Source organism: Tursiops truncatus, chromosome 8 (assembly GCF_011762595.2).
Source record: "Tursiops truncatus isolate mTurTru1 chromosome 8, mTurTru1.mat.Y, whole genome shotgun sequence".
Taxonomy (NCBI): Eukaryota; Metazoa; Chordata; class Mammalia; order Artiodactyla; family Delphinidae; genus Tursiops; species Tursiops truncatus.
The window spans coordinates 98,414,152-98,434,253 of record NC_047041.1 but is presented as its reverse complement, the minus strand read 5'-3'; the positions used below and the strand labels follow the sequence as shown (position 1 = coordinate 98,434,253).

Here is a 20,102-nt window from a genome sequence, read left to right as displayed (position 1 = left end):
GCACAGGAATGGGGATCCCAGTGGACTTGGCCCAGCTGCACAGACCCTGCCTTTGGGTCTCAGGCGGTAGGAGATGGGAGATGAGCATTTCAGTGGTGAGGTGAGGTCTTAGTCGGGGGCGGTAGTGGGCCCACTTGTTCACATGCTTGGATAAAGGTCCCTTAGAGGAAGCAGCAGCTCTTTTGCTTCAATGTGGTTTATTGGCTTGCTTTTTCACACTCAGTTCAGGTGCAGAAGACCTTTCACAGGGAGTCTTAAAACCAAATGAGAGTTGCCAGTTAAAGATTGTGCTGCCGCCTAGGGAAAAGCCTTATCATCGAAGCTCAGAACTGGCTGGGGGCAGAGCCGGGTGACCCTAGGACTCCCCCTTCCCTGAAGAGGGAAAGGTTAGTGACCCACTCTGGGCCTGCAGTTTCTACAGTGGAGGAATTCTGCAGGCTGGTTGAGGAGTTCCTACTGAACTCAGAAGACAGGGACCGAGGGCGAGAGGCGTGGGAGGGCGACAGTTCTAAGGTACAAGTAAGTGACAGCAGCGGCTGGGCATAGCAGTGAGTGAGGCCCTGAGGCCCGGCGAGGCATTCATGCCTCCTGGCTCTGCAAGACCTCCAGGATAGCACGGAGAATGGCCGCGGCCGCCACCGCCCCGGGGTCTGGCTGATCCAGGCGCGCGGAGCTGATGTAACTGGCTCGTCCAGCTCCAGCTTCCATGTTCCTGGTGGCCTCAGCTGCGGCTTCTGCACTCTGAGGGGTGGGGGTGTGGAGCAGGTTCAAGAAGCAGCCACCAGGCTTCCTTCCTGCCATGGACCCCGGCCCCTTCTGTCCCAGCACTGACACCAGGGTGGAGAGGTCACATCCCACACACTGCTAGCAAGGCAAGGGGCCACCATTCACCAAGGGCCTGCTATGTCCCAGACCCTGTGTGGGCGCCCTACATATCTTTTCCGTCCCACAGCAACCCTCTGAGGCAGGTGCTGTCCTCCATTTGTAAAGAAGAAAACTGAGGTACAGAAAGGATGTCAACTTGTTCAAGGCCGCATGGAGATGGGAGCCTGGTGGTTCTCAGTCTGCCTCCCTGGGTGGCTGGGCCCAGCCTCACTCACCTTGACTGCCTTGCTCAGGATTTGGAGATTAGCCCCTGGGCTCTTCCAGGCTTGGAGCTCCTGTCCTGCTGCCCACAGAGAATCCAGCTGGACAAGGTGAAGGAGAGGGGCTGAGGACAGGCCCTGCCACTGAGGGTGGCCTTCAGGGCTTCTACGCTCAAAAGGGGAAAGGGCTGGGCCAGATACATACCATAGTCCTATCCCCTGGGGCAGCCTTTCCATACCTGGCAGGGAAGAGAACAAATGAGGCTCCCTGCAGGGAATCACTTTGGGGGTGGGTGGCATCAACCACCTCCCCGAGCCCACCCCCGTCTAAGGCCCAGGTCCCTGGCTCACTTCTGCATGGCCTCCAGGCCGGCATCCATGGCAGCGGACCAGGCTGGAAGGTCAGTCTTGGCCTTGAGCGGCTGGGCCGCTGCAGTCAGGAAAAGGCCATAGAGCTGGGGAGGGCCAGGATGCTGAGCACACGGGGCTGGCCCAGGCCTCGGCCAACCCAGGACCCGTCCATGTCAGCCCTCTGCCCCCGGGGGCTGCCGGCACTCACCGCCCCAGATGAGCCTCCCATCTTCTCCAGTAGCAGGAGGGCCAATTTGGAGAGTAGCTGGGCAGGGCTGGCAGGGGGTGGGCCCTCCTTCAGCCACCCCTGAATCGCTGAAGGCAGAGAGAGATGGTGAGGAATTCAGAGACCCACCCTGCCATCTGCCTGGATTCCAACCAAGTACCCAGGCCTCGCTGCCAGCCGGAAGGAATGGGTGCTGGGAGGGGCTGAGGGAACCAACATGAAGAGACTCCCAGAGTCCCTCTATATCCCGCTGCAGTCTGGAGAGGGCTGGGAACAGGTCAGGGACAGGGACCTCGACGGTCACCCAGCAGGTGATGATGCTTCCTCGCGTCCCTGCTTCTTTTTTCTTTTTGTCTTTTACTGATTTACCTTGATCGTGGTTTGTCTCTCCTACCACAACATAAGCCACGAGGGCAGTGATTTTAATCTGCTTTGCTCGCTATTTTATCCATAGAGTCGAGGGCAGCACCTGACCTGTGGTTGGCACTAAATACTTTTTTCTTGATTCAACGATGCTGGATAATTAAGAACTTTTCCCTAGTCTGGTTCGGCTGAGAAAAATAAGAACAGAATGAGTTTCCCTTTAGAATAATCTAAAGTTTGTATTCACTGTAAAATATTACATTTTATTTTGCGATAACAACCTTCCTACATTTGTAGTGTTAGAAGTGTCCCTTTATGAAAACAGGTGAAAGGGATGCTAGGTTTTGTGAACGACCTCTCTTGGCAAAATAAAAGTTGCCAACCCCACGTGAGCACTCCAGATGTTTTTGAAATCCTTCTGGTTCATGAAATGCCAAAATGTCACCATCAGTGTGCCACACCACCCCCTCTGCTGCACCATCAGTGTGCCACACCACCCCAGTGTGCCACACCACCCCCTCTGTTGGTTCCTGGCACCAACCTCTGGCAGCGCAGCTGTGGGTGGTCCCACAGTCCCCGTCGCCGGCAGCGCGGTCCAGGGCGTTCAGACGTTCCTCCAGGCCCAGAAGGGTGGCGCACACCCGCTCCAACACAAGCACCATCTGCTTCGAGGCTGCGCCTGGAGACGGAGGACAGTGGGAAGGAGGCCTGCCCGGCCCTTCTCGCAGCCAAACGTGACCCATGTGGGAGGTATGGGCACCAGGGGCCCTCCACGCCCCTCTGCACTCCCTGCACCCTTTAGGCCTCAGGCCAAAGCCCGGGGCCACCTTCCCCAACAGCATGGCTTGTACCTCCTGCAGCAGTGGAATCAGGGGCCTCCAGGGGCTTGGCGGGGGCAGCCCGGCACCGCTTCCGCCCAGTCACCGAGACCTTGGCCACGTTAGGCCAGGCCAAGGCGGTGGTCTCAGCATCTAGGGACAGCAGGATGACTCTCTGAGAGACAGGCTGGCCGGCCAGGGATCAAGTGGGGCCTGGACTCCCCACCTGGTGGCCCCGTCCCCTCCACCGCAACAAGCAAGTATTGAGTGCCTACTGTGTACAAGGGAGAGGGGAGGGTCCCCGGGGGAGGATCCTAATACCCACTCCTTCACAGTCAAGTGAGAGCTGGAGAAGGCTGGGGAAGCCAGAAAGGGCCTCCCCACAGGGTCCTGATTGTCATGGTCAGCCCTGATGGGGTCTCTCCAAGTCCCCTTGGCTCCTTGCAGCTCCAAGGGCCCCTGGCTTCGCTGACCCCAGCTTCCAGGTCTCACCTATCAGTTTCAGGAGGGGCTCATCCACCAGCAGAAGAGTGAGAGAAATGCCAGGCATATCCAGGGCTGACATGAAGGTGCCCACCAAGGCACGAGCAATCTTCACCCCTCGGCCCTCTGCAGTACCAGAGCGTGGAAGTGTGTGAGAAAAGGAGGGAAGGACGGGCACTTACCCCCAGAGCATCAGAGAAAGAAATAGAGTAAGAGAAAAACAAGAACTTTGGGAGCTGGGGCTCTGAGGTCAGATTTGCTTGGGGCATCCCTCAGTGACGCCCTGAATGACCACATTCCCTGGAGGTGTCCCTGCTACAGGGGCAGATAAGTAGTCTCAGTTACTGCGCTCTTACCACGTCCCAAGTACTGTGTTAAGTGTGTTACATAACGTTTAATCCCATTTCATCCGCACAACAACCCTATAAGGCAGGGACTATTATTACCCCCTCTTTACAGACAAGGAAACAGGCTCAAGGCACCCAGCAAGTAAGTGGCAGAGGGACCGTTGTCTAACTCGGGCTTGACAAACGCATACAGCCCATGCTCTGGACCATTGCAAGACCCTATCTCAGCTGCTTTTCTTACATCCAGCTTCAAAGGGTTGGCAGGAAGAAGCTCTGGGGGTCAGGAGGTCCCCTTCAGTGTGGGGCTCACCCAGAGAGCGGACGGCGGCATCGGCTATGATGCCCAGTTCCAGGAATGACAGGCCACCCAGGTTGTTGACCATCAGCACCACCGAGGAGCCTGTGGGCAGACACGACACCTAGGTGAGACTCTCTGGGCCCCATTCCCAGAGGGGGAGGAAAGGCTGGGAGACAGTGTGACAGCCCCCTCACCGGACCGCACAGGCACGTGGGACACGTTGGAGGAGCTCGTCATGTGGTCCAGCATGAGCGCCACAATCTCGTCGGCGGTCGCCATCTGTCAGAGGGAGCCGGGAGTGAGCTGAGTTGGGGGCCTTGGTCTTGGGCCAACCTTCGCTGGGAAGTCCACATACCTTTATCCGGTGCACGCCAGCCTCCCCGTGGATCCCTGTGGATAGATGCAAGCACTGCTGACCTGCTCGGGGCCTGGGGATTCGCTCAGTGTGGTCTGGTCAAGGATTTTCTAAGTGCTCAGCACCAGGCTAGGCACGTGGACGTGGGGAGTGCGGGCTGGGGGGAAACCGACAAAATAATGAAAAATACACCGTCTCTGGCTTGGTGGTGGAGAGAGCCAGAACTTTACTTTTTTTTTCTAATTTTTTTTTTTTTTTTTTTTTTTGCTGCCCCGTGCAGCATGTGGGATCCTAGTTCCCCGACCAGGGATCGAACCCGCGCCCCCTGCATTGGAAGCGTGGAGTGCTAACCACTGGACCGCCAGGGAAGTCCCCTTAACTTTTAACTAGTTAAGTAGCTTAACTACAGGCAGTCACAGAGGCCAGCTGAGGCCTCTGCCCATCACTTGGGAAGCACAGGAGAGGAAGAGGGAAGGTTTTGCAGCTGGGGTGGCCTCTGAACGGCTCTTGAAAGAGGGGCTGCATCTTGGCAGGGGCAGGGGTACCTGAGAATGGTGGGAGCACAGGCAAGGAGGTGGGCAAGGCACAGAGCCCCTGTGGCCAGAGCCCTGCGTGTGGAGGGCAAAGCTGGTAGAAATCAGGCACGTTGGGCCAGAAGGGCCTCATGCACTCACTTAAAAATACTAAGACCCCCTAAGGGATGGCTCCACGTGAGCAGGACCAGGTACATGGCTCCCAGGGCAGAAGACAGGGAAAAACCCAGGGAGCAGGCATGGCTGGACCGGGGAGGGGGCGGAGGTCACAAGCTTACCCAGGCCCAGCTCCACCTCATCGGCTGAGAGCTCAAAGGTGGGTTTGGAACCCGGCACACTGCAGGAGGACAAGCTCACTCCCAGGGTTCCTAAGAGAAATGAGGTATGAAAGGGACGAGCGCTGTGCTCTCGGCGTCAGGCAGCAGCAATGCCTCGGAAGCCTCTTCACCGAGACAAGCTGTCAGACGCTTCATCTCAGTGATGGAAGAGAAACCTGGCTCTGGGGACCCAAGGCTGCTGTTCTCAGGAGCTCCCGCAGGGAGACCCTCCCTCAGCCCCTGGGGAGTGACTTGGGAACCTGCTCCTGGTCCAAGGGGGGGCCTCGACCTCCCCCGCCTCCTCCCCGAGCCCTGGGCCGGCACTCACCCATGGCCTTGGCGACCTCGCTCACCCGATCTGTGATCTCCTCCAGCCCCGCACCTGCCTCAGCCAGGGCACCCGCCACCTGCACCCACACAGAGATAGGCCCCCAACGGGAAAGGAGTCACTGTACCACTAGAGGGCAGAGGACAGGCTGGAGCTGAATTTCTATTTGGGAACAGGGAATCTCTTCGTCCTGCCCCATCAACCTGGCCTGCCACACTTAGGGCACCTGCCAGGAATATTCAAGAATCCCAGAGCCAGAGGAACTTTACAAATGGAGAGATGGGCCCAGAGAGGGGAGATGATTTGTCCAGTGTCACACAGTCAGTTGGTGGCTAGTTTCCCAATTCCTAGCCTACAGTTTTTTCTCCATGGCATATACACCGTGGCTCACTTTACCCACCTACCCACTTTTTTGCCAAGCGTCTAGTATATGCTGAAAAGGGGAACAAAGGTGTCTAAGTCACAGTCCCTACCTTGAAGGAACTCGGTCTGGGAAGGGGTTGGGGAAAGAGACAACACAAACTGAACATTTCACGCGAGGTGGCAAATCCGATGATGGACAGGTGTTATGGGAACACTGAGGAGGGGGCCATAGCGTGCTTGGTATGGTGGGAGGGAAAACCTCCCAGAGAGAGAGACGTCAGAGGTGGGCTTCCACAGAATAGTAGGACACAGCCAGGCCAAAGGGAGGTTGGACAGGGAAAGGATTTTCGAGGCCAACGACTCAGCAGCAGCAAGGCCCCAAAGGTGAGCCATAGCCCAGTGGTACAGAGAACTGGTGTTAATGGAGCATGAGGGGACCACAGGGATGATGGGAGAGGAACTTGAGGGAGGAGGGGCACGAGTGTGGTGGGCGCCTGACCGAGGAGCCTGGGTTGACTCTGGGAACCCTGGGGGGCTTTCTGTAGGGGAACAACCTGGTCAGATACACATTTTTGAAAGACACCTGTGGGGTGGTGTGGGGAAGAGACTGGGGGGCGGGCAGGAAGCAGGCAGGGGAGCCGGCTGAGGAGGCAGCTGCAGCCACCTGGGCGCGAGCAGATGAGCACTGAAGCGAGGCTGAGACAGGAAGGGCAGGGCTTGGAGGAGGATGTGTGTTTGGAGGCGCTGGGGAGCAGGGTCACCAGGACGGGGCGATGGTTGCAGGTGGGGAAGGGCAGGGAAGAGGCCGGGACGATGAATGCCTGGATCCGGGCGGACATGGTTTTGGGGATGGTGGGGCCCTCCTGGATCAGGGAGCGCTGCGGAAGGAGTGGCTTCCTGGGGTGTGGGATAGATGGCTGGAAAGGTCCAGCACCAGGTGCTGCCTGGAGAGAGAGGGCTGGGACGGGCTGGCCAGTGGTGTCCCAGGAGGGGACCCTCACCTTGTGTATGAGCACTGTGCCACAAAGCCCACGCCTGCCTGCCTTCTTCAGGACGGTGAAGGCGCTGTCATCCCCGATGACCACCATCTCCACAGGGATGCCCTCCGCCCGGGCCTGCTCCCGGGCCAGGCCAAAGTTGAGCCGATCCCCAGTGTAGTTCTTCACGATGAGGAGGGTCCCCACTGCGGGAGCAGTCGGTAGGGCTCCATCAGCACTCGCGCTCCCCACAGCGGCCCCTCCCGCATGCCAGGCTTACCTGTGCCCGCCTGGGCCACTGCCCTGATGGCCGCCAGGATACTGCCCACTGCAGGGGAGGTGAACACGGCTCCCGCAATGACCCCTGTCAGCATCCCCTTCCCTATGAAACCTGAGGTGGGGAGAGGATGTTGGGTGGGGACCTGTGCCTGCAATCCCTGGGGCTCCCCACGCTCCTGGGCTTCATGGTTTGGTGAGCCCTACTGTGCACTTGGTGCAGAAGAGTACCTGCGCTGCTCTCCCCAGATCTATCACCTCCTTGGAGAGGCCTTCCCCGACCTCCCAACTGAAGTAGTCACTCACCCATGTCCAGCTACTTGCTGTCCCTTTAGCCTGCTCTCCTGTCTTCACTACCTCACTTACGTGCTCTGGAATGATCTCTTTCACTTATGTGTTTACCTGGCTTCTGTCTCCCCAAAGGAGAATAGAAGCTCCATGAGGGCAGGCGCCTTGCCTGTCTGGGTCACTTTTGCGCCCCTAGTGGCCAGACAGTGCCAGGCACACAACAGCTGCTCATGAATGTTTGCTGAGTGGATGGATGAATTTGCCAGAGAGAAACAGGAAAGATACAGAGGATACAAAGCCTGGTCCCTACCCCTCCCCATGCCCCCATCCCCAAGCTCTCATGGAGAGTTCACATGCCTGGCACTAAACAGGAAACAATCCAGGACTGTCCATGTTGAATGTGAAAATGCACGGTGGGAAGAGGAATACTGCGCTAGGCTGGAAAAGTCAGGCAGGCTTCATAGAGGAGGGGACGGCAGGTCAGCTGGGCCCGGGAGGCCAGGAGGATTCACGGAATCACCACCTATCAGAGCTGGAAAGGCCTGAGAGGTCATTTGGCCCCACCTTGTGCTTTTACAGATGGAGAGACTGAGGCACAGAGAGAGGCCACGACTGGCCCCAGATCACAGCTCAAGGGAGTGGGCGAGCCAGAGCCAGGACTGGGCTCCTGACTCTGGGCCAGGCTCTGTCCTGAACCTCCTAACAGCACCAAAGATCTCCCAGGAGCCCCCCGTCCACTCTGCCCAGAGCCCACTGCCACCTCTGGCCCAGGGTGCTCACCGGCATGGGCGGGCTCATGGCCAGAGCCCCCACCTGACAGTAGTGCCACCTGGCCCTTGAGACTATCCAGGTCAGAGCGGAGGGCCACACGGTGGCCTTGCAGGAGCTGCAGGTTGGGGTTGCAGGTCACCAGGCCAGCGAGGGCGTCATCGGCACAGCCTGCCACCGAGTTCACTAGCTTCTTGGAGGTCTGTGGGAGAGGAGTGGGACGAGGTTCTGGTAGAGTTGGCAGGGCAGCCCCATCCTGCCCAGCCACGTTGCTATGACTCACACCCCAGCCCACACCCACCCAGGAACTCCAGGCAACAGTGGTTCCTTGAATTAGGCATCTTTTTATAAGGTGGATGTTCCCATGATTTCTTATTTTGCAACTTCTTATTCAGTAACTAATTTATGGCTTAAATTTATCCTGCACAATGACTTTGATACAACGAAAATGGGGTAACTGGAGTTCCGAGTATAAAAAAATTAATGAAGTTGGGGGACTTCCCTGGCGGTCCAGTGGGTAAGACTCCGAGCTTCCACTGCAGGGGACGTGGGTTCAATCCCTGGTCAGGTAACTAAGATCCTGCATGCCGCACGGTGCGGCAAAAACATAAAATAAAATAAATAAAGTAAAATAAAATTTAAAACTGGGGTCCAACAGCCTTCTGTCAAAGGAGGAGAAGCCCCAGGTTGGCGCTCCTGTGCCAGGGGAGGGGGCCAGACAGGGCCCACACCCATCTGCTTCCTCTGCAAAATAGGGATTTAATAACTAGAGTATATGCCCGCTATATAGCAAAAAACCGAATGCAAAGGAGCTACTCCCTTCTTCAACCAGCTCTGAAAAGCTGGAGCTAGCTGAATGAGGTCTGTAGACTGTGTGCCGCTCCCGCCTTTGTCCCAAACAGTGAAACTGGTGCCCAATAGGGTCAGAGAGGGCCAGGCTACCAGCATCGCCTGGTGGCCTGGGGGAAGCCTGCAGCTGAGCTTTCCCGGAGGCCCCTTCCCCAAACCTGCCAGAACCCCATTCCTTCATGCAAACTTTGGCCTTTCCTGGGTCTGGCGGGGGCCAGGGCAGTGACTGTGAGCCACACCTTGTTCTAAGTGCTTTCAAGCACATCTCGTTTAATCTTCCAACAACCCTATGGAGGAAAATTAGCCCAGTGAAGAAACAGGCAGATTTACATGACTTTGCCCAAGGTCACACAGCCAGCAAGTGACCGGGTCCACCTGGCTCCAAAGCTGGTTCCATTTTGGCCTTATCATGCTGCTCTCCCCAGGGGCTGAAGGGAGGCTGAGAGTGGCAGAGGTCCTGTCCTAGGAAGGGCACGGGCTTGTGGCTCTCAGAGCCTGCCAGGGACTGGAATACGCAATGAAGTCGAGAGTGGGTCTCAATTCCAAGCCCAGTCTCCAGCACCACCACCCTCCAAGAACGTGCTCCCTTGCCATCCCTGACAGTCTATCCTGCCTGGGATTTGCAACCATTCCCGAACCAGAGCTAGAGGAGGGCTTGGGGTCCGGTGCCATCCTTGGTTCCCAGTGGCCTGAGGGGATGGAAAAAGAAAGAAAAGTCGACCAGGCAACTATGGGAGGCCCCTAGGATCCTGGTCTGATCAACATCTCACCTTTTAAACTGCAGATGAGGAAAGAGGCTCAGAGAGGTCAAGTCTTTGGTAGAACGTCACATGGCTGGTTGGTGGTAGGCTGAAATTTGAACCCAGGTCTGCCCAGGCCTGTTTTCCTCCAGATCAGTTCTAGAATGGGCCTGGGGCATGCCCAGGGGCATGCTGAGCCTCCTGCAGTGAGTGTAGATCCCACAAGCCCACACATGCCCAAGGCTCTGGAAGAGGCACCAGGTCCTTCTTCACGACTCCTGTGACTGGTACTGTCTATTACAGAGTAGGCAACTGTTAATGTTCTAATCTAAAGGCATGACCCAGACCAGGGGCAGATGGGCCCTGGAGGGACTCAGAGGCTGCAGCCACAGGCCTGGCTGGGCCCAGCTGGGAAATGAAGGGAAGTCAGGCCCTGAGACAGAGAATGACCCTCTCTCTTAACCTCAGGAGGCAGTCGCATCTCTTGGTCAGGGAGCAAGGAACTCCAACATGCCCAGGGCTGGCACCCCTACTGCCCCAAGACCAGAGTGCCCTTCCTCTGCCCTGGCCCTCAGGGGACTCACCATGGTGGGGAGGCTCTGAAGGAAGTTGAGTTCACACCTTTGCACAGAGCTGCCGGAGGACAGGCAATCCCGTGGGTGCTACCGGGCCTGAACACAGTGAAGGTGACAAGCAGTATCTGCAAGAGGGGGTAACAACGTGAGCTGCTGCAGGCGCTTGCAGCCTTCTGGCACAATCGTGCTTTCAGGGCCCTAGTAATTAGGGAGCTGCCCCAGACTTTGACCCAAGTCCAAACTCTAGAATGTGAGCTGGGGATGGAGAAGAGCATGGGGTTGACCAAGGTTCATGCCTGCATCTGGCTGCCAGAACACTGACTGATCCACGTTGGGCACACAGCTGCCTTACGCTCACGAGTGGTGCCCACCTTATCACCAAGGGGCAAAGTTACCCACAGAGTAACTTATCTATTACACAGGCCTCGCATGCAGTGAATACATTCATAAAGATCTTCACACGCTTGCTCTTGTCAGTGTTGGGACCACACCAGGAAGGTGACGGCTGAGTCTGACTCCATTTTGTTTTTGGGAAATCGACCCAGAGAGCTCTGGTGATGTGTCCGAGGTCATACTGTTAGGATCCAGGACTCAAACCTATGTTTAGTTTTTCTACAAATCCCGTGTTCTTTCTACTGATAATTCAATGCCTCCAAAGCAAGGCAGAAAGTCCCAGATGCGTAAAACCACACAGTAAACTGCAACGACATTTTAGCTCCTTTCGGTTCAGTCAGGTTCAGAGGCATCTTGGAGTCATCCAGGGTCTTGGGCTCATTGCATGTGTCTGCAGTGGAAAGAATCCACACCTGCCTCGGCACCTAGCTCTGTCTCTTACTGGGGGATCTTGGGTAAACCAGTTCCCCTGAGGCTCAGCTTCCTCATCTGTAAAATGGGGGCTGCCTCCTCTGTGGCCTTGCAGCAGGTGCTTCAGACCACGTGGCTCTCCTCCTAGTCCTTGCAGGGCCTGTCTGATGTGGAGCGGCCTGGAAGTTGCAGGGCTGACTGCTTTCCTGGGTCCCTAAGGTTCTCACCAGGGAATTTTTGGTTTTGCGTTTGAGGTCAGAATTTGCACAGCCACGGGGGGACTAACTGTGCTGGGCAAGTGGCCTGCTTGGCCCTTGAAACACAAAGTCTCAAACACAAACACAAAGTTCAAAGGGGAGAGGGGAGAGCCTAAGTGCCTCCCCCCGCGCATGCCAGGTGAAGCGGAGTGATCGGTCAATCTAGGGTCAGGGCAGGGTTGGGTTTAGAGGTACTGGGAAAGCTAGGGGAAGGGAGGTACAAACCTCGGTTCTAGTCTGCGAGGTGCACAAATTGATGTCACCTTCCTCCCCTCTCTCTAGGCCTCTGCAGTACCTTCCGGTTCCAGAAGGGGGGAACAACCCCGAAGGCTCCTGGAGCAAGGAAGATGGAGTGGACGGGGTCTGGGAAAGGGCGAGGGGCGCGGACTAGGGATGAGGTCGGCGGGTCAGCTCCGGAGGAGGAGGAGGAGGAGGAGGAGGAGGCGTCGGTGCACCTCCGCGACCAGCTCTCCCCAGCGTCCACCACCTCGGGAACCGCAGCTGCTTCCCAAAGACCCGACAGGGTGCCCTCATCCGGGTACTCCAAGCTCGGGCGGTAGGAGATGGGCGGGGCCTCTGGGGGCGGGGCCTCCCTTGGTTGGCCGCTTCGGCGCCTTGAGTCCTCCAAGAGGCCAGGTGAGCCCGTCCCGTGATGCCCCGCGCCTCGGCCGCTCTGGCCTGCAACGTGTCTCTGGGGCGGAGACAGCGGCAGTGGAGTTCGCCGCGCGCGGGTGGGGGCTCCCTGTCTCTTTGCTCGTGTCCGTCTTTTTTTCGTTTCGCCTGAGTCCCGCTGGGCTGCCCCAGGCCTCGACATGTCGTACAACTACGTGGTAACGGCACAGAAGCCCACCGCCGTGAACGGCTGCGTGACCGGTGAGGCTGCCAGGGCAGGAGACCCCGGTGAGGGAGGGATCTGGGGGGAACCGAGGCCTAGGGAAGCCCGCGGCCCCCGGGTTGCCGCCAAGACCGGGCCCAGGGAATGGAAGGCGCTGGCGGCCGAGGGACCTCCCACAGCCCACGGCTTAAACGAAGCTGTCTCAACACACGCCTTTGGGGGAGTAAAAGCTGCTCTTGAGGGTCCCCTTTCGTTCTCGGAGGTCACTTAGCCTCGAGGACAGGACGCGCCCAGTGGGACAGAGAGTGGAATGTGAGTTGTTTGTGCGGTGTTGCTTGGGCCGCGAGATTGGCCGCGTGTGGTTAGGGGGGAAGGGGCGGTGATGATGGCGACTTTAGGGCAGGAGCCTGGGAGGTGCAGGAGGTGGAGGGATGTGAGGAATGTCCGTACTCACCCGAAAGAGAGGAGTCCGCTTTGCCTGGGGCTGTTGTTTACAAGAAGAGGGTTTGGAATGGCCCAGCCCAGTGCTGGGTTTGCCTTGTTTGTTTATGCAAGAATTGTTAAGGACGCAGATGTCCAGAACCCAGCCATAATCATCTTGAACCAAGTTCTCAACAGAATATGAAGCTCTCAAACTTGTATTTTTATGTAAATCCGAATCATGATTCCGAAGGAAAACTGTTGTTGGAGAGTTGGAGGCTATGAAGGAGTGTGGATGGGGTTTTGGTAGACTGCTGGGAGGGCAAGAGGTGCAAACAAAACAAGGTTTTAAGGTAAAGCTCTGAGAATTCTCTTCGTTTGATCTAGTCTGTTTGGTAAAGATTTTGTGAAAATTCGAATTTGGACTGAATAGGGAGAAACACTTTCTCCAGCATCCCTTAATTAGAGTATGAGTTGGCCACTGCGATAGGAAAAGTGAAATTCGAGGGCACAGAGCCATCTGAAGGGTTTTCACAGTCATTGGCAGTTGAAGGACATGCTGCTCTTAGGCCCAGTCCAGTTTCTTAATCTGATGAGGGAGGTAGCGTTCTTGAATGTGTGAAGTGAGACTCTGAGGATTTGGTGAGAAGGGAGTGAATGGAGGGAACCGGAGAAATACGTGCAGTAAGTCGAGAATTCAGGAGGTTTTAGGTAGAAGTGATAGGATCACTTAGATAGTGCTTTGGCTTCAAAGATTAGAGGATCTGTTCTTTCAGGACACTTTACTTCAGCTGAAGACTTGAACCTGTTGATTGCCAAAAATACGAGATTAGAGATCTATGTGGTCACTGCTGAGGGGCTTCGACCCGTCAAAGAGGTGGGCATGTATGGGAAGATTGCCGTCATGGAGCTTTTCAGGCCCAAGGTAAGTGCTCTGGGTTGGTTGGACCCAGCAACAAAGGGAGAACTGTTAGTTGTAGTCAGGTTTACATTGTTTTACGTCACTGCTTGCTTAGGATGGGTGCAATAAGGCTTAGGAGAGAAACTCTTCTCTTTTTGAATGGCAGATTTCAATTTATATTCTAATTTAAAAAGCTTCCAAGAAACAGAAGGAGAGATTTGCTAGGGAAAAATTTATCAAGTTGACTTTTTTTTTTTAATCAAGTTGACTTTTTAGAAGGGACTATTAAAGCAGTTTGAAATGTGGGTCACCATCCTGTGGGTCATCATAGTGATTCAGAGAGTAGGCTCTAGAGTTAGGGCAGTACTGGCTTTATTCCTTATTAAATCTAATTTTGGTTGTCATCTAACCTTTCAGAGCCTTGTTTCCCCATCTGCAAAATGGGGATAACAGTATCCAGTCCTCTGGGTTATTGTCGGGATTAAGAGGTTTAATAACAGGACGTAGCACCTAACAAGCATTCACTGTTAACACATCACCAAATTATTATTGTTATTATAATTCGACCGTTTCTATCTGTAAGTGAATCTGATGGGGAAGCAGTGGGTTCAAAATTTAAATTATAACCCTTTGAACAAAATACTCACTTTGTTGGGGTCTGTGTTAATAAGTAAGAGAGACTTTATAGATGCACTTCAGCTTCCTTTGTTCACATTTTTTTTTCTTTGTCCAAGTACTTGGAGGGGATTAGAGGAGGCGTTACATTCATCTTTCAGAATTTGAATGGAGTAATTGAGATTAGCTGACGTGGAACTAGATGAATACGTTATATGTAGAGCAGAGATGAAGAATCATGAAAGTGGACTAGATGTTTACCAGCTTCAGTTCTGGCCTTTCTGTACACACCCTTAGGGTGTGTGCGTAGCTAATGTGTGTTACATACTTACCGTGGGTTTTTTCAGGGAGAAAAGAAAATTCTTGAAGAATTTAATATGCTTAAAGGATGATTAAAGGCTAGACAAGTATTCCTGTTTTCAAAACAAACCTCTCTTGATAGTATGATGTTGGTTTCCAGGGGGAGAGCAAGGACCTACTGTTTATCCTGACAGCTAAGTACAATGCCTGCATCTTGGAGTATAAGCAGAGTGGCGAGAGCATTGACATCATAACGCGAGCTCATGGCAATGTCCAGGTGAGGTGATGAGAGTTTTCCTGGTAGGGTTGTCATGATTTGGTGAAGAAAATTGTACTGCTGGGGCAGCTCTCTCTCTGTGTGATCAGAGAAACAAGGAGAAAACACTAAGGACTTCTGCAGTTTACTCAGAGTCCAAGGGAGAAGGTAATAATTCACTGAGATTCAGTGTTTTGCAAAAAGGCGTACACTGACATTTGGGCGTCCTGACATGTCAAGAAGACGCCACTGGTTTTGCTGCCACTCTTAAAATCACCCTGGGAAGGTGGTGCGCAGCGTTTTCTGTTACTCTAGGTGTTTGAGGTTCTTTCCTAACCCCAGTTTTATTTCTCAGGACCGAATCGGCCGCCCCTCAGAGACGGGCATTATTGGCATCATTGACCCTGAGTGCCGAATGATTGGCCTGCGACTCTACGATGGCCTTTTCAAGGTTATTCCACTAGACCGGGACAATAAAGAGCTCAAGGCCTTTAACATCCGCCTGGAGGAGTTGCATGTTATTGATGTCAAGTTCCTATATGGTTGCCAAGCACCTACCATCTGCTTTGTCTACCAGGTACTGGAGCAGGAGGAGAGAGGGAGAAGCTGTATGGTTTGGCACAGTGGGAGTCCATTTTTGCCAGTCAGAATGTCTGGACGTCATGGTAGGGCAGGTAGAAGTGTTTAATGTATTTGTCCTGAAATGTTTTGAATGATATAATTAATATGTGTCAGGTTTTGGTTGCACCTTGAGAGAAGAAGTACTTATCGTGGAGGCAGGAAGCAGTCTGGGGCCTGTAGCAGGCTTTAATCCTGAGATTACACTCTGGTTGTGGGCCTTGGAGATTTTATAGGGTGACCCAGTTTATACTTTGTCTCTTGCTGGCATGCTAGGGGATTATTAAAACTTAGCTCTAAAGAAATGATCTGGAAATTCCCTTACAAGCAATGAGAAAATGTCTTGGGGATGCTTTATGTGTCTTCCAAGAAGAGGTGCATTTTGATCAGCACTCACTTTCTGGTGACCGCTGGCTCTTGACTTCTATTTTAGTCTGTGCCTAAAACTTTTGTAGAGCTGATCCTGGGCAGCTGTTCTCTGGGCTAGATCTGTTGAGGGGGTGTGGGGTGGGGGCAGGGTGGCAGAGCACCAGACTAATATGCTTGTATCTTGGTAATATCTCAGCCTTTTAACAAAGGGCCATACAGTATGAGGTTATTTCACTAGCATGTGGTTGAATAAATGATGGAAGAAAGCTTAGTCCAAGTCTAAGTACTGTGTGTGGGCATGTAAACACTTTTTAAACACTGTGTTAAGTATTGGAAATACTGATGTATTTTTGTATATTTCTCAGTGTCACAGTAAGTGCTGTAGTTTTGAGGCTGGTTGATATAAAGTTCATTTGAATAGGTTGAAACCAGCTTAGGAGATTTTGTTTAATCTTATTTACAATACATTAAATATCAGGTCTGAAATAATAACTTGGAATCTCTCTCACTTCTTCAGTTTTGTAAATATCAGGTCATTAAAACATTGATGTTGGTTATTCAAGGCTGACTCTGCAGCCTCAGGGCTGTGGGTTGTGAATGAGCTTCATTTCCATATGTGTGTCTCAGAGGCCCAAATCCAAACCCCAGCTTGAATTTATGGTGAAGTTGAGTCTTACCCCTAATCATTGATGGGAAAATCTTTTCATCAACTAAAAATGATTTTTTCTCCTGTTTTGTGCCCAAAGGTCAATTTGAAAAATAACACGTGAGGGAGCTCCTTGGTGGTCTAGTGGTTAGGATTCAGTGCTTTCACTGCTGTGGCCCGGGTTCAATCCCTGGTAGGGGAACTGAGATCCGTCAAGCCACGTGGTATGGCCAAAATTAAAAAAAAAAAAAAAAAAAAAATAAAGGAAAATCCATGTGAAAGGTAGTCATGCAGAGTGCTTCAGGAGCTGTAACAACGATGAAGATGTGGGCCCTGGCCTGAACACACTGTCGGATTCCTTCCATAACTTCTTAGAGCTTGGTCTGGCCTTTGATGAGGCCGCCCTCCACTGGCCCCATGCCAGCTCTTTTAGTCTCTTAAAGGTGTCTTTGATAGCTCCAGGTCTGAAGTGAGTCATGATTCAAAACAAGGAGGGGAAGATGGTGTTGACAATGTCAGGATTGGAGGTTTCGACTAACTTTAGAGGAGCAGCACGCTCTGTTCTTTACCGTCACCCTATCAGAATGCATCTGAGAATTGTATCAAACGGAGCTTTGTTTTAGACTGTAATTGATTTTTATTTTATTAAAAAAAAAATTTTTGTTGGAGTATAGTTGCTTTACAATGTTGTGTTAGTTTCTACTGTATGGCACAGTGAATCAGCTATACGTATACATATATCCTCTCTTTTTTGGATTTCCTTCCCATTTATGTCACCACAGAGCATTGAGTAGAGTTCCCTGTGCTATACAGTAGGTTCTCATTTGTAACAAACAAATTTAAAAAATTTGTGACATGTGTTTCACTTCTCAATGTGTTTTTTCTCTTTAGATATTTTATAAGTTCCTTGAAGATAAGGACCAGAGAATATATATATATATATATATATATATATATGTCTTATATACGTACATGTACATTCACAAATGTACACATATGTACATTATATCTCTGTAGTGGTTAGTACAGCGTGACAAGTTCATTTTTCTAAGTTTTAAATATCTCTTTGTTGGTTCAGTTGTTAGAAACAGTTAGCCTCAGTCACAGTCTACCCAGACTATCAGAAGCTCAGCTGGTGGCCGTTAGCATGCTGATGGATAAGGTTGGGAAGGCTGGCGTGACAGGAGTGTCAGATGCTGTTCCTTTCAGGGCCCCTCTCCAGCCCAGGGCACCCTTCGTAGGGACTAATGGTTCTACCTTTGCTCACCTAGGACCCTCAGGGGCGGCACGTAAAAACCTATGAGGTGTCTCTTCGAGAGAAGGAGTTCAATAAGGGCCCTTGGAAACAGGAAAACGTAGAAGCTGAAGCTTCCATGGTGATTGCAGGTTTGTTGGGGGATTTAGGAAATTTGCCTCTGCCCCACTTCTGGGCCAGTTCCCTATTGCTCCTTCCTCACCTTCTCTGCCCTTCATCTCAGCACTCCAGTGCTGTTGAGCACATGCATTGTTCAGCCCTCCCTTATGTCTCCTATCTGTAAATGTGCTTCCGTTTGTTTTTTGCATTTTTGTCTTTGGGATTGTCTTGTTTTTTACCCTTCCCCCAAAAGTATAACTTTCCTTTATTTGGGGTGGTGGGGTTAACTAAAACAATGAGATTGATTTGCAGAGTGGCATATGGAAGTTAGTCTCATTATTTTATTGTTGGGCAAAAATTTAAAAAAACTGAAGGGGACCAATAGAGCTTATTTTATCTGGCTCCTTTATTTCATAGATGAGGAAACAAGGCTGAGGGACTTGCCCATGCCTGTGCCTCACTGACAAAGCGTAGGCTGGAATCCAGTCATCTTTGCTCTTTATCCTATATTCTTCCCCCAGCACTGTTGTGTGTTTCACCTAGTAGAGAAGTTTTAAAACTCTTAAGTGCAAATTGGCTCTTCTATATGGTAGCCCTGATAATGGGGGAAATGAAGCTAAGGAACAAGGAAAAAAATCTCAGAAACTCCGAAAGAGTGGCAATAAAAGTACGACCAGGAGTACAGAGTGGGCAGCCTACAATTTCTAAGACAGTAATCTCAGGAAAAGCTTATCATAGTCCATGGACTTTGATGTCTAAAAAATGATTGTCTTCAAGTTTGCCTCAGAGATAACTGGATCAGTGCCCTTGCTGCCTCAGGGTTTGGCAGGTCCCAAATGCTGAGCATTTTAATGCTACTCTTTCTCCTGCAGTCCCAGAGCCTTTTGGAGGCGCCATCATCATTGGACAGGAATCAATCACCTATCACAACGGTGACAAATATCTGGCGATTGCCCCTCCCATCATTAAGGTGAGCAGCATTCTTTTCCCTTTTTCTTCTTTCTGTTTGTTCCCCCGCTTCTTTTCCCCACCATTTGTCAGAAGGGGATTCAGAGGTATGTCACATTATTCACTATGTATATAAAATGTTGTGTTGGTCATTGGGAATACAAAGAGATTGGCTTGGTGTTGCTTTCAAAGAGCTTGCTTGCTAACTAAGGGAGAGAAATAATCAAAATTTGGTTTATCCTTTCCATTCACTGGGGCAATTTGAAGAAAGGAGAAATTTCAGGAATTCTAATGAATGTTAATGTTCTTAGAGCTCAAATCAGGTAAAATAATATAGTGAATACTATATATAGACTTAAAAAATTAGTCACAAAAAATTTCACCTTCAAATTTCAAGTCATAGAAACGAAAGCTTAAAAGCTTAATTTTATTTTTTTTTTTGAGGATAAATAACAAAATCTGTGGTAGCATGCATAGTCCAGTCAGTACTTACAGCTGCTTCTCTTTTATGTATTTGTTTTCCAGTAAAATAATATGTGAGTAAACATTTAAAGTATGTTGAGCTCCTCAGAACATTGTCTTCAAAATAAAACGTCCTCAAAAAAAAAAATAATAATAAATAAAACGTTCTCATTTTTGATCACACATGTAATGTGAGCTGAGTGGATTCCTTGCTCATGAAGTGGCTGGGTTTGGTAAAGGGAATGGTCTGCTAGGCTTTATTCTCTGGTTGTGGAGGATGCTTTATCTCTAATGACTGTGTCTTCCCTCTTGGCAGCAAAGCACGATTGTGTGTCACAATCGCGTGGACCCCAATGGCTCCCGCTATCTGCTGGGAGACATGGAAGGACGGCTCTTCATGCTGCTTTTGGAGAAGGAGGAACAGATGGATGGCACCGTTACCCTCAAGGATCTCCGAGTGGAACTCCTTGGGGAGGTAGGCCCTGTCCCTACTCTTCTACATTTCTCCTAGGTGCCTAGTGACCCCAGATGTGTGGTCCCAAACTGCACCTGGGAATTATATTACTTAACACCCAACAACAAATGCTCAGTCCTGCTGTGGAAGTTGGTTTTTGAATGAGTAGATTCTAGAGAATCTCACAGGCAGTGGGGTACTACCTCAAGTATTAAAAAAAAAAGAGAAACAAAAAGGATACACTGTAGAATTAAAGGTTAATCTAAGGCTGATGCTCAGTTATGGGAGGACGTTCTACAAAAGTATTGTTAAGAACAATGCAGCAATTTTAGAGGTCTCTAGCTATTTTGAGGAGACTGGAGCTGTTGGGATTAAAATGATCATTTGGAGCAGGCACCTGCAAGACAAATCGTTGATTTTTCTGACTATAGGGATGTGATAAATGAAGAGTCACAAACTTCAGAGATTTAGGAATGATCGTTGAGTGTGACCTGGGGATTTGAAATGGAGAATTGTTTTGGGA

The 20,102-nt window shown here is 51.6% G+C and overlaps 2 protein-coding genes across 6 annotated transcripts in view; one reads left to right on the top strand and one right to left on the bottom strand.

Moving 5' to 3' along the window:
• Positions 1–177: 177 nt before the first annotated feature.
• On the bottom strand, positions 178–11,962 carry TKFC (triokinase and FMN cyclase). 5 transcript variants are annotated; one of them, XM_033860784.2, is made up of 20 exons: positions 11,627–11,961; positions 10,350–10,465; positions 9,796–9,935; positions 8,189–8,378; positions 7,766–7,940; positions 7,125–7,235; positions 6,869–7,050; positions 5,505–5,583; positions 5,138–5,227; positions 4,327–4,361; positions 4,166–4,250; positions 3,984–4,073; positions 3,336–3,452; positions 2,877–2,996; positions 2,567–2,704; positions 1,645–1,751; positions 1,437–1,540; positions 1,291–1,324; positions 1,101–1,187; positions 178–741 (listed from the first exon to the last, which is right to left on the bottom strand). In XM_033860784.2, exons 6-20 carry the CDS (start codon positions 7,216–7,218, stop codon positions 580–582), a joined length of 1,524 nt encoding a protein of 507 aa, XP_033716675.1. In that variant the 5' UTR covers positions 7,219–7,235; positions 7,766–7,940; positions 8,189–8,378; positions 9,796–9,935; positions 10,350–10,465; positions 11,627–11,961; the 3' UTR covers positions 178–579. The 5 variants fall into 5 exon arrangements, with proteins under 5 accessions (XP_033716675.1, XP_033716674.1, XP_033716676.1 ...); XM_033860783.2 differs by lacking the exon at positions 7,766–7,940; XM_033860785.2 differs by lacking the exon at positions 7,766–7,940 and having other exon boundaries at positions 9,796–9,874.
• A 108-nt stretch (positions 11,963–12,070) lies between these two features.
• Positions 12,071–20,102, top strand: part of DDB1 (damage specific DNA binding protein 1) — a 31,206-nt gene continuing 23,174 nt past the window's right edge. The window contains exons 1-7 of the mRNA XM_019933970.3: positions 12,071–12,274; positions 13,433–13,581; positions 14,633–14,749; positions 15,084–15,305; positions 17,633–17,747; positions 18,588–18,685; positions 19,442–19,600. Of these exons, the coding sequence (XP_019789529.1) occupies positions 12,214–12,274; positions 13,433–13,581; positions 14,633–14,749; positions 15,084–15,305; positions 17,633–17,747; positions 18,588–18,685; positions 19,442–19,600 (921 nt within the window). The 5' untranslated portion in view covers positions 12,071–12,213. The remainder of the gene's footprint in view (positions 12,275–13,432; positions 13,582–14,632; positions 14,750–15,083; positions 15,306–17,632; positions 17,748–18,587; positions 18,686–19,441; positions 19,601–20,102) is intronic.